The sequence below is a fragment of the Fistularia commersonii genome, chromosome 2 (genome assembly GCF_037954325.1).
Source record: "Fistularia commersonii isolate RoL2024-O1a breed Wild chromosome 2, RoL_Fcom_v1.0, whole genome shotgun sequence".
NCBI lineage: Eukaryota > Metazoa > Chordata > Actinopteri > Syngnathiformes > Fistulariidae > Fistularia > Fistularia commersonii.
Genome location: NC_141285.1, coordinates 26,112,705 through 26,126,695, shown reverse-complemented (window position 1 = coordinate 26,126,695; position 13,991 = coordinate 26,112,705). Strand labels below are relative to the sequence as shown.

General features: G+C 45.9%; 2 protein-coding genes across 2 annotated transcripts; one reads left to right on the top strand and one right to left on the bottom strand.

Moving 5' to 3' along the window:
• Nucleotides 1-2,592: 2,592 nt before the first annotated feature.
• Nucleotides 2,593-5,221, top strand: LOC147236864 (high-affinity choline transporter 1-like). The gene is made up of 6 exons (XM_086175091.1): nucleotides 2,593-2,743; nucleotides 3,078-3,226; nucleotides 3,379-3,522; nucleotides 3,670-3,823; nucleotides 3,935-4,152; nucleotides 4,386-5,221. Exons 1-6 carry the CDS (start codon nucleotides 2,710-2,712, stop codon nucleotides 4,929-4,931), a joined length of 1,245 nt encoding a protein of 414 aa, XP_086031217.1. The 5' UTR covers nucleotides 2,593-2,709; the 3' UTR covers nucleotides 4,932-5,221.
• On the bottom strand, nucleotides 5,134-12,886 carry ankrd1a (ankyrin repeat domain 1a (cardiac muscle)). The gene is made up of 9 exons (XM_086175117.1): nucleotides 12,764-12,886; nucleotides 11,717-11,899; nucleotides 10,601-10,729; nucleotides 8,972-9,079; nucleotides 8,325-8,423; nucleotides 8,141-8,239; nucleotides 7,728-7,826; nucleotides 7,541-7,639; nucleotides 5,134-6,628 (listed from the first exon to the last, which is right to left on the bottom strand). The coding sequence occupies exons 1-9, from the start codon at nucleotides 12,788-12,790 to the stop codon at nucleotides 6,503-6,505; spliced, it is 969 nt and encodes a 322-aa protein (XP_086031243.1). The 5' UTR covers nucleotides 12,791-12,886; the 3' UTR covers nucleotides 5,134-6,502.
• Nucleotides 12,887-13,991: the final 1,105 nt, after the last annotated feature.

The following is a 13,991-nucleotide window of genomic DNA, read 5'->3' as shown; positions in this document are numbered from 1 at the left end:
CTGATCCGACTTCCGACAGACCAACTCGCTCTTCCCCTCTCACTCGCTCACGTCTCCTTTTTTTCTGGGGACGGCTTCTCCGTTCAGCTGCCGTCTAAATTCCACCGATCAGATCTGACTCAGGGGTTTCCATCTCCGGGGATCTGATCAGTTTGTTGTCTCCAAGGTTTCCAGCAGGACGTTAATGTTTGGTTGAATGTTGGTTTGATCAAGACAACTGACCCAAACAGGAAGTCTTCCTAATGTTCAGGTCTCATCAGCCAGTTGTCCAACATTGGGATTTACACCTCACATTGCTTTTAACTTCGGCTCTGAAGCAGAAAATCCTGTGTTCGTCCTAAACTCCGATGGTGCAGAATCTTCAGTGGCATCTTGACAGGCAGAACCCTCCCAGATATTGCCAGATTATTGAAAAGTTCTGCTGATCAATCCGGATTATTCCTACGATTTAAACATTGATGAGAAAACTGCCGCTGTTAAAAAAGCCCCTCGACAGAAACCGGTGCGAGTGAAGGGATCTTCTTCCCATGTAAAGCTCAGAAAACTTGCTTATCCCGTCTCGTTCTTCCCATTCCCACGGGAGAGAGCGGGGAAAACTCCACACTCACAAAAAGGAAAAGGAAACAACGCCGGAAGCAGCAGCCCCCTGACGTTGACATCTAATTTCATAGAATTCGCCTTAAAGCTCACTAGAAAAAACACGAAATCCAAACAACTCAATTTGTACACCTGTTCCTCAATACATAAATATCGTCTCAATACAAGATGGCTGACCTCAACTCAGCTTACAACAATAAGAAAGAGACAAACAACAACGACGATAACGATGCGTTGCGACAACGCGTCATCAACCGAGACATTGTCCAGCAACATATGGGGACAACATCCGTGCAAGTAATCCGCAGGATCGGATTTCACATTTTCAACACTGCCAGACAAAGAAAAATATACATCAGAGAAAATTTGGCGCTGCCAGATCGCATGAAGGTGTGACGGACGAGAACGCAGAGGTTCAGGTTACAATCTGACGCCCAACACCATCCCTGCCGAAACTGCTCCCTGCAGCACATCACTTGTTGTCCCGGGGTTGTCATGGTGATGTGACCAAGGGGTTCGGAAAAGGCGATGCAGGGTGCGGGAGCTCACTGAAGAAGGGCGTGCCCCCTCGGCTAGCGCTAAAGGTGAACGCTCCCTCTACTATAGTAATTTTCATCTTTTAACTAAAGTTGTTTGTGCGTCTCTAATCGCAAGCTAAAAGCTAAATGGTTACAGCAAGAGGTACAAGATCATATCTCCACGCCCAGGTAGTTGCCAGACGATGAATATAAATGCCTTTGCGGGCGGACCTTCTTGGTGTTTCGGCTTCATGCAACACAACCGCCTCTATCAGACCACAGACAACGATCTCCCACAAACAGCCACGCAGAAGAGGAAGCGGCACGCCGTCTACCTGTGGAGTTGGTGGAGTGGCTCAGAAGTGGGATCAGGAGTTTGGTAAACTTGTTATGCTATGTTCTTGCTATAGTTATCTGAATACCTGTTAATATGTTACATTAACATACTAGATACTAATTTCAAGGTGAAACGCCTGTTCTTGGTCTCTAATTTTATAAAATTAATTTCCCCCAAAAAATGCGACTTATATTCCAGTGCGACTTATATACCGTATGTTTTTTTCTTCATTATGCATTTTTTGGCTGGTGGGGCTTATACTCCAGAGAAATTTACACGTCGCAAAATACAGTAATCCCTGTATTTTTGCTTTGCCTGACTATCATGTTTGCTAGTTCTACTCCTGAGAGGGAGGGATCAGTCTTTCTCTAATTTACCGCAGAGCACAGTACTGTAGGTTGATGTCTCTGGGAAAGACCAGTGACAAGAGGAATTCAATAACGCAGAGTATCTTCGGTGACGGGTAGGCAAGTACTTGGTGTACCGTGTCGGAATCCAACCATGGACTCTCTTGCTGTGTGTGATGATTTCAGGCACGAACATTACAACCAGACATCCACTTTGTGTGTTAGGCATCGGGCAGTCACTGACCAGCCACTGGGTTAAAGCTGAGATGGCGCTCAACATTCCGGGAGTGATAGCGATGGCCATCTTCTACCTGCTGATCTTTGGCACCGGCATCTGGGCCGCCCTCAGGTCCAGGAGAATGAAGAAAAAACATGCAGTCTCTGAGATAGAAATGGCCCTGCTGGGGGACCGGCGCATCGGCAGTGTGGTCGGGGTCTTCACCTTGCTGGGTACGACTGCACACACGGTGTGTACACACACAAACACATGCAAACACATTTACTGACAGCTTAGTGCTTTCAACTCATCCTGAAGGTACCTGGGTCGGGGGAGGCACCATCACTGGAGTCCCAGAGATGGTCTACACCCCCTCCTTGGGTCTAATCACACCAGTCCTTTTGTTTGCAGCGTACAGCACATCTTTTGTTCTGGGTGAGCACCTAAAACCGTAGTGCATGCATTTGTTTACATAGTTTCAGCAATAAAGACCAACGCGTAACTGGTCGGATCAGTTGCAGAAGTCCACAAAACCTTTCCCCTTCCCTTTCCTATTTTCCTTCATTTCAAGTCGGACTGGTATTTGTCAAGCCTCTGAGGGACCAGAACTATGTGACCATAGTGGATCCTTTCCTTGCCAAGTATGGGAAAGGGGTCGCCACCATAATAAGCCTGATTACAATTGGCCTTGACATGGCCTGGATGCCCTTGCCGCTGATCGCCTTAGGTAAGTAAACACCCAATCGTACAATATGTCCACACCTTAACATTTTGCCAGACTGGACTGCTCAGCTGTGCTCAGGTAAACCCTTCATGAGGTTCCACGGTGTCCTAGAAGAAAACTGTTGTCACTGATGGTCACTTCCAAACACCACAGATTTAGAACATCCTTGAAATGTCATGTACTCTTGCAGGCTACTCCTACCCCCCATCACTTGACTGAAAGGTTCAATGGCTACCGGATCGTGTCACTCTCTTCAACTTTTTGTGGTTGGAGTGTTATTGCAGAACCGGTCGCAGAAATCACCCATGCACAAGCACACATTTTCTCTTCTCAAAAGGTGTAACCATGGAAGTGATCCTAGATGTGTCCTTTACTGTATGCTTGTGGATCTCCACCGCTGTGGCCATCAGCTACACCATGCTGGGGGGCCTCTACTCTGTGGCTTACACTGACATTGTACAGCTCATCCTCATCTTAATCACTACGGTGAGTTTGGTGGCACAAGCACAGTTCACTGCGTCAAACATTTTAATACAATAAAAAATTTGAGCTCTGGACCACTATGTCCTGGTTTTCTGGATACTTATGAAAACTTGTATTAACCATACAGTGCTGGACTTGCATGTTCTTGCCCACAGTGGGTGTGCCTGCCCTTCGTCCTGATGAACCCTCACACATCAGACATTAGCACCACGTTGACCAACAACACCCTGCATGCCCCCTGGAGCGGCTCAGTGGACTGGAAAAGTGCCTGGATTTTAATGGACACCTTTGTCTCCACGGTGAGTTTCAGCAAGCCACTCTTTGATGACAACCTTGCTCAGAAGTCTACAGAGTCCCTTTCTTCACTGCTCAGTGCCAAACCACTGCACGTCGAGGGGGCTCTTCCCCACTTTGTAAGAAACAGACTAAATCTTTTTATTCCTCAGGCATTGGGCTCTCTGGGGTACCAGTCCCTCCACCAAAGAATCCTTTCAGCTTCCTCAACAGTCGAAGCCCAGCGCTCATGCTACATAAGCGCGCTCATTCTGCCTATCTTCGTGATACCTTCTATGCTGCTCGGTGCGGCTGCTGCATCCACAGGTATCACATACCTCAATAATCCAGATTACATGATCTTGGTCAGCAGTACCTCACTTTGTGTTCAAATACTCCTCTGTCGGCCTTCCTTTTCCCTTCCATCTCGGCCTCAAGACTGGAACATGACCTCCTACGGTTCACCGTCCCCTTATGAGCGCGGAGAATCAGTGATGGTGATGCCCATCACGTTGATGCATCTCACCCCCACCTTCATCGCCATCGTCGGGATAGGTTGTGTGGCAGCAGCCACAATGTCCAGCATGGACTCCATGTTGCTCTCAGCGGCGTCCGTTTTCTGCTCCAACATATACAAGGACCTCCTGAGGCCTCAGGTAAAAGGCACTAAGCACTGTGCCTTTGGCACATCTACCTAAATGATGCCTGAAAGACTGGTATGCATTCCAAAGATGCTTCTGGTTTACCCATCTGCGAAGTGCACACAGAAGATGATTGATTGCTCTGAGTTGTGATTTGAATCTCGCTTACAGTCAAAGCCCGCCAGATGTAGTAAAACTGTAATTTCTTGGGGTCTCGCTCAGACTAATACTTCTGGTTTCTCTTGCAGGCTTTGGAGCGAGAGATCCGTTGGGTGATCTGGGCGGCGGTGTTGGTCGTGGGCGTGGTGGGATCGTTACTCAGCACCCTGGAAAAGAGCACTGTGGTGTTCTTGTTCCTTTCTTTAGAGGTGGCCTACAACGTGATCTTCCCTCAATTGATCTGTGTCTTATTCTTCAAAGCTTCCAACGGTTATGGCGTCATAAGTGGCTTCTTGGTGGGGATTTTGTTCAGAGTGCTGAGCGGGGAGCCGTCGCTTGGCCTCCCGCCTGTCATCCACTTTCCCGGATGCACCCTGGAGGACGGCGTCTACGTCCAGTACTCTCCCATAAAGACCATCTCCATGCTATCCGGCCTGACAGCCATCTTTGCTGTCTCCCACCTGACGTCTTGGCTCTTCACCAGAGGCCTGCTTCCAGACAGGCTGGACGTTTTCAAAGTGAAAGCCCAGCGCTCAACAACAGGAGGCGCTCAGGGGGGCGATGAGAATTTGTGTTTGAAGAGCATAGCAACTGAGGCCAAGGCATCGGAGGAGGTGGAGACCATGGATGAGTAGACCACATTGTGTTTCTGTTGATGGAATGATAAACCGAATGAAAGAAAAAGTGTGACGAGGAAATGTATGTGGGCATAACTGAAGTCCAGAAGAGCCGGACGAGCTAGAGTTTTGGCTCGAGGCCTGAAAATACACTTGCTTATCACTTCACTGTTGACTGTCCTTTAATGGCCCAAAAGAGGTTGAAGCCACACAGAAGGGAATGGGTTTTACAGACAAAGTTGGTTTTATTCAATCACTCTACGACTTCACTGACAAATGCTGTTAACAATAAAAAAAGAAAAAGAAAAGACCTCAAACCTGTGGATTCAATCCACGGGTATTCTGATCCGACTTCCGACAGACCAACTCGCTCTTCCCTCCTTCCTTCCTCTCACTCGCTCACGCCTCCTTTTTTTTACGGGACGGCTTCTCCGTTCAGCTGCCGTCTAAATTCCACCGATCAGATCTGACTTGGGGGTTTCCATCTCCGGGGATCTGATCAGTTTGGTGTCTCCAAGGTTTCCAGCAGGACGTTAATGTTTTGTTGAATGTTGGTTCTGATCAAGACAACTGACCCAAACAGGAAGTCTTCCTAATGTTCAGGTCTCATCAGCCAGTTGTCCAACGTTGGGATTTACACCTCACATTGCTTTTAACTTCGGCTCTGAAGCAGAAAATCCTGTGTTCGTCCTAAACTCCAATGGTGCAGAATCTTCAGTGGCATCTTGACAGGCAGAACCCTCCCAGATATTGCCAGATTATTGTAAAGTTCTGCTGATCAATCCGGATTATTCCTACGATTTAAACATTGATGAGAAAACTGCCGCTGTTAAAAAAGCCCCTCGACAGAAACAGGTGCGAGTGAAGGGATCTTCTTCCCATGTAAAACTCAGAAAACTTGCTTTGTCCCGTCTCGTTCTTCCCATTCCCACGGGAGGGAGCGGGGAAAACTCCACACTCACAAAAAGGAAAAGAAAACAACGCCGGAAGCAGCAGCCCCCTGACGCTGACATCTAAGTTCATAGAATTCGCCTTAAAGCTCACTAGAAAAACCACGAAATCCAAACAACTCAATTTGTACACCTGTTCCTCAATAAATAAATATCATCTCAATGCAAGATGGCTGACTTCAACTCAGCTTACAACAATAAGAAAGAGACAAACAACAACGACGATAACGATGCGTTGCGACAACGCGTCATCAACCGAGACATTGTCCAGCAAAGAAAAAAATACATCAGAGAAAATTTGACCATGCCAGATCGCATGAAGGTGTGACGGACAAGATCGCAGAGGTTCAGGTAACAATCTGACGCCCAACACCATCCCTGCCGAAACTGCTCCCTGCTGCACATCACTAGTTGTCTCGGGGTTGTCATGGCGATGTGACCAAGGGGTTTGGAAAAGGCGATGCAGGGTGCGGGAGCTCACTGAAGAAGGGCGTGCCCCCTCGGCTAGCGTCAAAGGTGAACGCTCCCTTTTCTTCTTTATTAATTTTCATTTTTTAGCTAAAGTTGATTGCGTGTCTCTTTTATTCTCCCGAAAATAAAGATTTTTTTTGTCGGGTTACGGTTTGTGTCCCACCACCTCTACCACTTTTTCCACGACAATGCCTCCGACACTAAATCCGAGGGCTTGTCCTCGCTGACGTTGTACAGGAGGCTCTTGGCTCCGCTCTGCCACGAGTACAGGGTCTCCATAGGAGTTTTACCATCCTGGATGCCGAAAAGAAGGAAGGAAGGAAGGGAGGGAGGGAGGGAGGGAGGGAGGGAGGGAGGGAGGGAAGTAAGGAAGGAAGGAAGGAAGGAAGGAAGGAAGGAAGGAAGGAAGGAAGGAAGGAAGGAAGGAAGGAAGGAAGGAAGGAAGGGTAGGTAGGTAGGTAGGTAGGTAGGTAGGTAGGTAGATAGATAGATAGACAGACAGACAAACAAACAAACAAAGCTTCATGAGAAGTAAAAAGTAGGATCCAGAGTAAATAGTCTGGGATAAAACATCATCTGTAATATTTGGAGACTCGGCAAGTTGTATTTAATCTCAAGTTACAGTGATTTCATTCTCACAGATTCATTTCCATCCGGAATGCTGAGGCAAACTGTCTGTCACGATGTCATAAACCGAGAAATGGGGATTAAGGTTGCGGAGCCGGCTGAAAGGAGCCACGTTCATGGATAACAACTCTAGGTTTCCTGGGTTCGTCATTTCACAACCGAGGCCCTGGTGCAGATTGGAATCGGGCGTCTTCACACTAGCAGAGCAGAACTTTGAAAACTCTCACGGGAGATCTGTCACTGGGATTCCAATGTCTATGAAAAATGAAGGAACTTTTCTCTCCCGATATTATGATGTCACTCTTGGAATACTTTTATTTTTAGTGTCAGTGCGGAATATGTTCACGTTCAAGTGACCTTAAAATTACCCTGGTTATTTCACAATATTACAACGTCATGCTCAAAGCACTTTGACTTGCCACTCAAAACACCCGTTATACTCCGAGTTCATCCTGCCGCGGCTATAATTCCCTTTCATGTGAGTTTTTTGCGGGCGAATATTTGCCCGCCAGTATTACAGAGTATGTTCTGGAAATACTACACTCGTATTCCAGCGGAAGTATAACAGGGGGGACTCACAGAGTTCCTGGTGTTCAGACTGGCGCCGTACATCATCAGCAGCTTGATCATCTTGAAGCGGTTGATTCGCACGGCGTCGTGCATCGGTGTGTCTCCGTCCTGTGGGGAAGAAAGAGGAGAATGGTCAGGTCTGCATGGAGGACGGGGATGGGCGCAACCTCAGGAAACAGGGTGCCAGGCTTCCTACCCGGTCCTTGGCGTTGACATCGGCACCACAATGGATCAGGTGCTCGGCGCATTCGCAGTGTCCTGTCCTGACGGCCACGTGCAACGGCGTGCTGTGAAGCTGAACCGACAGGCAAACAGAAAGTGAGCACTGGGAGCATGTGTGCGTGCGATCATGAGCACAAGCTCATCTATACATTTATAAACAGAATCAGCCTCCGATTCCTTCAAAAAATATTTTCTGTGGGGTTTATTGGAAAATGGCGGACAGGAAGATCCAGAAGGGTCTTGAAAAGCATTAACAGGACAGGTGAAGTTCACAGGAAGGCGTCGAAGATGATTAATTAAGATTGTTAAGCGACCCCTCGTTGAATGGCCACCAGTTACACGGGAGGACAGTAGGGGCCATTGAAAGGTCGGCGATCCTCATCTAACCTTGTCTCTGGAGGTGAACTTTGCTCCCTGGTCGAGGAGGAGCTGCAGCGCCGGCAGGCTCCCTCCTCTGCAGGCCCAGTGGACCGCCGTGGCCTCCAGCTGCAACACACACACACATTCCATGTGTTTGTGTAAAACAAAGAGGCAATGAACGGCAGTAAACAAAAGAACAAGCCCCGCCCACCTTGTCCTTCTTCTCCAGAAGAGCTCCGGCGTCCAGGAGCCTCTTCATGACCTCCACATGACCTTTGAAGGAGGCCTTGTGCAGCGCCGTCCTCTGGAACTGAACGCACAGGCACGTTATCACAACAGAACATTTCATGTTGGCTTTGCAGAGTCCTTTCAGGTTTTTTTTATTATTTCTTTGAATGCATTTTTTTTCCCCTCATCTTTCAAATAAAAGGCAGGGTCTCTTGCCTTGACAGTGTCAGAAGGCTCTCGTGCCTCGAAACCAGCAGGAAGAAAAATGCGATGATCTGAGTTTCTCATCACGGCATCATTTATTTCTTAGAAAATAACAAATGACTAATATTGATAATACTGACAAATACACTGCAGAGTGTCAGGGGGGCTTTGACTCTCCGCAAAGCCTCCACTCCTCAACTGTGCCCTTTGATAAAGTTTTTTAATCATCTGCGTTAAATCGTTCTTTGCCTGCTGTCAGAGCCTCCCTTCTGGGATTATTGCGGTAGATTAACTCTATGATCTCCCACAAATCCCTCAGAATCTGAAATCCAACAATGCCACTTGTGGGTTTCCCCGCCAAAACCATCCAATCAAAACCCTTGGCTGCTCTTTTTATTTTCAATTGAAGCTTTTTTAAATTCTCACATGGTCAGTGGTGTTGGGGTTCCCTCCGTCTGTCAGGTACTTCTCCAGCACGGCCATCTTGTTCTCCATGGCGGCCGTCAGAAACTGCTCTTCATCAACCGTCTCTGGCTGAAAAAGGCAAATCACCTGCTAGTACCACTCTTTTATTTTGGTATTTTACAGGATATTTTAAAGACAAAGAATTGTGGATTTCCCTGTCAGAAATGTTCTGCTGGGGAAAAGGGGGTTGTAAGATGTGACTATTCTGTAAACATTAAAAAAAAAAAAATTTTACATGTAGTTTTTTTTATTCGTGTATTCTTTGGGCATTTGATTCGCCAAGTGAGTCACTTGTGTGGCTCAGAGAGTGGAGGGGGGCTACAGCCAATCACAGCTGCTATTGTGGGCAAGAGGCAGGGTTTAACCTGGGCCACAAAAGTTAGTGACGATAAACTCAATTCTTTTAACTGACTTGAGTTTTTTTTACACATCCATCACCAAAGAGAATCAGGATTTTGAGTCATTTGATTCATTGGAGTCACTGAGTCCGTCACTCGTTAGTACTACTCTGAGCAATTCAGTGAGTCGTTCAGTGAGTTACTCAATGAGTTGTTTGTTTGCAAGTAGGAGGGGAGGTAACTCTGAGCCACTGAGTGATTCGTTCATTGAGTTACTGAGTGAGTCGTTTGTCTTGTGAGTGGGGAGGAATCCTACGAGCGCTTTGGGATTCTTTGTTCCACAGCTCTTGAGAAAAAGGGGATTTATAAATTGCAACAAGAAACCAGAGCTGCTGCTGCTCCTCCAACAAGGCTCATACAGCGATTAACTTGATATATCTTTGTCTGTGGAGGTTCTCGGTCACCCAGGTCATGGTGAAATCTTGTCAAAATCTTCTTGGCAACTGGACTTGAATTTCTTCACTTGAAGAGGGGTGAAACGTTTTCAAGTGAAGAATTAAAGCCCAGTTGCTTGATATATCTTTACTAACGCAGGTAGTATAGCAGTTAGAGAATAGCAATATGTTTTCTAATCACATATTTGCAAATAACTACCTAGCAGTAGCATGGGCAGTTAGCGAAAGATTTAAGAGACAAAGAATCGTGACTTGTGAGTCAGTAAACTACTCTTCAGTTTTGAATGATTCTTTCACAGCTCAAGCATCAGTGCCACATATAGAGTAGAAACATTAAACTATTCACTCTTACAGGTAAAAGACTTTATTGAACTTACAAGCGTTATTTTTGGACAGTTGTGGGGGTGGCGTGGATCATGGAGAACCCAACCGGTTCAAACCGGATTTTTCCGGCTGGGAGGCGGAAGTGCTAGCATGGAAATGTACCCTTTTGCTTTATCTGACGTTTTTCAATATAATTAATACAATTTAGCGAGCCCTCCCCCGTATTGAGGAATATATTTTTATATTTTTTTTGTTTACACACGGTGTAATTTGCATTTTTTCCCAGAAGGGTTTAATTTTTCCGTCAAATAAAAGTGTCAGCTAATCGAGTGCTAGCAACCTACTAATTATTAGCCATCAAGCTAGCGCGGACACGACGGCAAAAAAACAACAAAAAACAAACACAAAAGTTATAGCAACAAAAAAAAAAAAAAAAAGTAAATTAAACAAGAGGATAAAGATTTTAATCTCACCACAATCTCCGGCTCCACCTGGGGTTTCTTGTGCGCAGGGGTCTTTCTCTCCCGTCTCCTCTTCCTCAGCTGAAGGATATTGAACAGGTCGTCCACCGTCTCCAGCTTCAACCGGCCGCTCCTGTCCGTCTGACAGACGGTTGGACAGGGTGAAAGGGATCTCTAAAATCTCCATCAATCTTCTCAATCTCGTTTTAAAATATAAAAATCAAGATTTCGCCAGCGCATTTTAGCCGAAACCGTCGAGAAACAGGACGTTTCACTTCCAGCCCTCCAGGGAGCGCCGCAGGACAGGACACGGCCGGGCCCGAGGTCCCTTCAGGGTCTTCGAGAATGTTCCGGAAATGTGCATTTTTGAGTGATTAACTTTTTATTTTTCTTCTTTTTATTTACTATAAACAATGTTTTTAAGTCCCGTTTAAAATCTCATTTTTTGTTTTTTGTTTTTTTTTTTTTACTCTGAGTGCATTTTTCCTTCTTATTTTTTTTTTTTAAAAAAAGGAAGTAACTTTTTGCAATCAGGATTAGATTAGAAGAAAATGTGACTGGCTGAAAAAAAAAAAAAAAAATCTAAATAAACATTTATCATATGTGATAGTCTGATCTATAATAACCATTGTAATTATTATTACTTTATAAAAATACTAATTTTACTAATTGCTAAATAAAAAAAGTCAAATTTAGTAAATTGACTAATTTACTTATTATTATTATCATTAGATAAAATACTGCTTTTACGACGACCACCAATGCTTCTACTACTACTACTACTAAAAATAATAGCTATTATAATAATAATAATAGTAATAATAATAATAATAATAAAAATAATAATAATTATTATTATCATTATTATTATTATCCCCATCATAATCATTACAATTACTATTATTATTATCTGTGTTATTTTAGAATATATTATTATTAGATAATTGGAAAGTAATATTCTTACTATTATTATTATATAGATATTGAAGTGAGCTCTTGAGCATGCTGAAGATTGCGTCAGCCTTGCTGCATGGACGTTGCCCACACACACACACACACACACACACACACACACACACACACACACACACACACACACTCCCTCTTCCTCACGCTACTCTCCCTCACATTGAGCGCCGCCACGCTGACTTCCTCCGGCTCGCTGCCGCTGTCGCCGTCCTCCGCCAGCGCCCCGGCCACCAGCTCCCGGTGGGACAGGAGGTCATCCTGTTTCTCCCGGCTGACGGCCGTCTCGTACACGCCTCCTTGGAAGTCCTCGACCTCCTTGCACTCTGACCTCTTTCCGGTTACCTGCACGGAGGAGGGGGGGGATTGGGGCGTTCACTGATAGATTGTGTAGAGCCCCTGCTTTCGCGTTGATGATGAAACCCAAAATTTGGAGAAACAAGAAAATCCTTTTTGAAATAACAATAAATATATTTGCGTGTCCTGTCCACGTCCCCCGGGGTTGCAGTGTGGCGCTCACCGGAGGCTGTCGCAAATCAAAATGTGGAGTTTTTGCTAATATTTTCACCGATACGGTCACAATCTTTGGTATGAAATGAAGAGATGTCTCACTGTTGCAGGGAATACTGCTTTCAGGTGTTCATGAAAAAGAACCCAGCTGATATTTTTATCCTGAAAAGAAAAGATTCAGTGGCCTTCTCCTCATCTTCTGGTTTGTTTTGTTTAACAGTGGAACTTATGTCCTTCAACCCCCATCGTTTCCCTGGAGACGCTGCGATTTCATACTCGCATCGCGTTCGAGGACCCTGATCGTGACCTGCAGATCCCATTAAAACTTGTAGAAATAGATTCCCTCAATTTTGAAACAAACCTCTGGATAATATGTGATATTTTTATTGGATTTTTAAAGTAACCCTAATATCTGCTCCGGTCCCGACCCCTCCGAAAGCCGATAGGACGAGCCGACGCCGGCGAAGAAGAGGAACGTAAACACGCGACCGATCAACCGACCAATCGGGGGCCGGATTACTGGAGGAATTAAGCTAATCCCCGACGTCGACGCCCACGGGAGCCGACGGCGCTCGGCGATTGGTCACGGCGATCAAACACAAGACGGGGCAATCAGGAAGTGATTGTCACGTCACGTGTATTTATTGCTTTACGATATCATTGGATTTGAAAAAGCTCTAAACACACACGCGGACTCACCAGTTCCTCGACGCTGTGCAGCCCCATGTCTCCGACGTTAGCGTGTGTTTCAGGTCACGGTTAAAAAAGTCCACAGCCGAGCGTCTGTCCGAAGCCTCTGCCTCCGTCTGTGCCCGATGCGCCGGCCCGCCGCCACTTTTATATCCCCCGGCTGGGGGATCCAGTCACACACAGAGGGGGGTCAGGATCGTGTTACCGCCCTCATGTGCTCATCTGGCACCTCGGCGTTGTTGGCGGCGTCACCCTCTCGCCATACGACTTGCCCAGTTTAGATGACTGCCGCTCACCCCCCTCGCCACATTTCCCCTGGTCCCGAAAATGATGGCGGTGAGAGGTGTCACTCTCGCATGGACTTGTTTACCAAGTTGATTTTTGCTAACAGAAGGCGCCCCTTGATGCTAAAGTAGTAGTGCGGCGATGCTGCAGAGTCAGGGACAGCGGTCCTGGGTCCACGGTTTTGGAAGGCCCATTTACTTGGGTGTAGAGCTTGCATGAAGCGCAGATGCTAACATTTATTAGCTGCGCATTTGTGTTGTTTTGAAACCAAGTTGGATTTGATGGTGTTGGCTACAAAACGGATGCAAATATGCAAATGGATAAGAGTTATGCTATGTGGAGCTAAATTAACGCTGAACTTGTGAAACTGAAACAATATAGAGTTGCCACAGCCATAAATTATCCTGTCCCTGACGGCATGCTAACGTATATTAGCTTATTCCATCCCGCAGGCTCATCTAGAGGCACAGCTGTTTTGTTTTTACCCCAAGTTGGATTTTAGAATAACATGTTTCAGTGTTGGCCACAAAGTGGATGCAAAGATGCCAATGGATAAGATTGAATGTTGTGGGGAGCTAAATTAACCGCTATATTTGTGAAAATGAAACAATGTACAGTTGCCACAGCCATAAATAATCCTGTCCCTGACAACATGCTAACGTTTATTAGCTAATTCTATCCTGAAGGCCATTGAAGGTTCATCAGAAGGCACGGTTGTGTTGTCGTCACCCCAGGTTGGATTTAAAATAATATGCTAGAGGGAGTTGGCTACAAAATGGAGGTGCTAACGGATAAATTGTTAAGCTGTGACGAGCTTAATTCACACCAATATCGTGAAAATATCACAACGTGCAAGGCTAAAAAGCTAACAAAGTAATCTAGACGTGGCCTAAAAAGGGACTAAATTATGAAGGCGCTAGCTTGGTCGACAGTCAAGGCAACCTTGTACGAT

Coding starts and splice junctions, on each gene's coding strand:
- LOC147236864 (XM_086175091.1), top strand. CDS start 2,710: ATGGCCTGGATGCCCTTGCCGCTGATCGCCTTAG. Junction 2,744..3,077: donor CTTGCCGCTGATCGCCTTAG/GTAAGTAAACAC, acceptor TCTTCTCAAAAG/GTGTAACCATGGAAGTGATC. Junction 3,824..3,934: donor TGCGGCTGCTGCATCCACAG/GTATCACATACC, acceptor CTCGGCCTCAAG/ACTGGAACATGACCTCCTAC.
- ankrd1a (XM_086175117.1), bottom strand. CDS start 12,790: ATGGGGCTGCACAGCGTCGAGGAACTG. Junction 8,424..8,971: donor ACCCCAACACCACTGACCAT/GTGAGAATTTAA, acceptor CTGTGCGTTCAG/TTCCAGAGGACGGCGCTGCA. Junction 7,827..8,140: donor AGTTCACCTCCAGAGACAAG/GTTAGATGAGGA, acceptor CTGTCGGTTCAG/CTTCACAGCACGCCGTTGCA.